This window comes from Galeopterus variegatus, unplaced genomic scaffold (assembly GCF_000696425.1).
Source record: "Galeopterus variegatus unplaced genomic scaffold, G_variegatus-3.0.2 Scaffold1264, whole genome shotgun sequence".
In the NCBI taxonomy this organism is placed as follows: Eukaryota; Metazoa; Chordata; class Mammalia; order Dermoptera; family Cynocephalidae; genus Galeopterus; species Galeopterus variegatus.
In genome coordinates, this window is record NW_007727375.1 from 151414 (window position 1) to 152332 (window position 919).

A 919-nucleotide genomic window follows, 5' to 3' on the forward strand; every position below is an offset into this window, starting at 1 on the left:
TTTGAAAGCTTTTTCTATAACATTGCTCATTTCACTTATCCCTGACTTTTATAATCATGTTGGCAGCTGATTACAGATGTTATAGTCCCCCAGCACCATGGACTTAATGAATATGATAACTTTATATAAAGAATGACTCCAAAGAATGCCAAAAAAAAATGAAAATCTTGCTATCTCTAGCTATGGATTAATATTGTGCTAGCATCTTGAGCAACATTTTACAGCATAAAACAGCTCATCATTGTTTTGTGCCTCCTGGGGGTTGCTTTTTACCTCAGAGTGTGTGTGTGCACCAGGGACAGGAGGATGGGGGCAGGTATGTGAGGATATGAGGCAAGGCTTTCTCCTCTGCTTGAGCATAGGACATTTCATGTATGTGTCTCATGGCCTGCAGGATGGTCAGCTGATTGAATGCCGCTGCTGCTATGGGGAATTTCCCTTTGAGGAACTGACACAGTGCACAGATGCTCATTTGTTCTGCAAAGAGTGTCTCATCAGATATGCCCAAGAGGCAGTCTTTGGATCTGGGAAGGTAAGAACTGAATAATATGTCCATATGTAGTTCACAGCGTCTGAGGAGACCATGTTGTAGACAAGCGTAAATACTTCACAGAAGTGCCTTTTCTGAGATAAGGTGGAATATGCTGATATGCTAATGTGTGCATTACCTGATTTCTGTGATTATGTTTATTCTAAGCACAACAGATTTCTTTTCAGGAATGGTAGAATTTTTCCATTACCCCACACCTATCCCCACAAGAGCACTTACTTCATTACTCATCTTCCTCTTCATAATCAAAATGAAAGATAAACTAAAAAAAAAGAGAACCTTGTACCCCATTTGAATGTATGCAAGCGCATTAGTATTCTTTTTACAAATTCTTTTTTTTTTTTTTTTTTGTCCTTTTTGAGACCGGCC

The 919-nt window shown here is 39.2% G+C and overlaps 1 protein-coding gene across 9 annotated transcripts in view; it reads left to right on the forward strand.

The window, feature by feature from the left end:
• The window catches only part of RNF216 (ring finger protein 216), a 180260-nt gene that overhangs the window by 73849 nt on the left and 105492 nt on the right, over positions 1-919 (forward strand). For all 9 annotated transcript variants that reach the window (XM_008575946.1, XM_008575953.1, XM_008575952.1 and 6 more), the window contains one exon: positions 395-532. In XM_008575946.1, the coding sequence (XP_008574168.1) occupies positions 395-532 (138 nt within the window). The remainder of the gene's footprint in view (positions 1-394; positions 533-919) is intronic.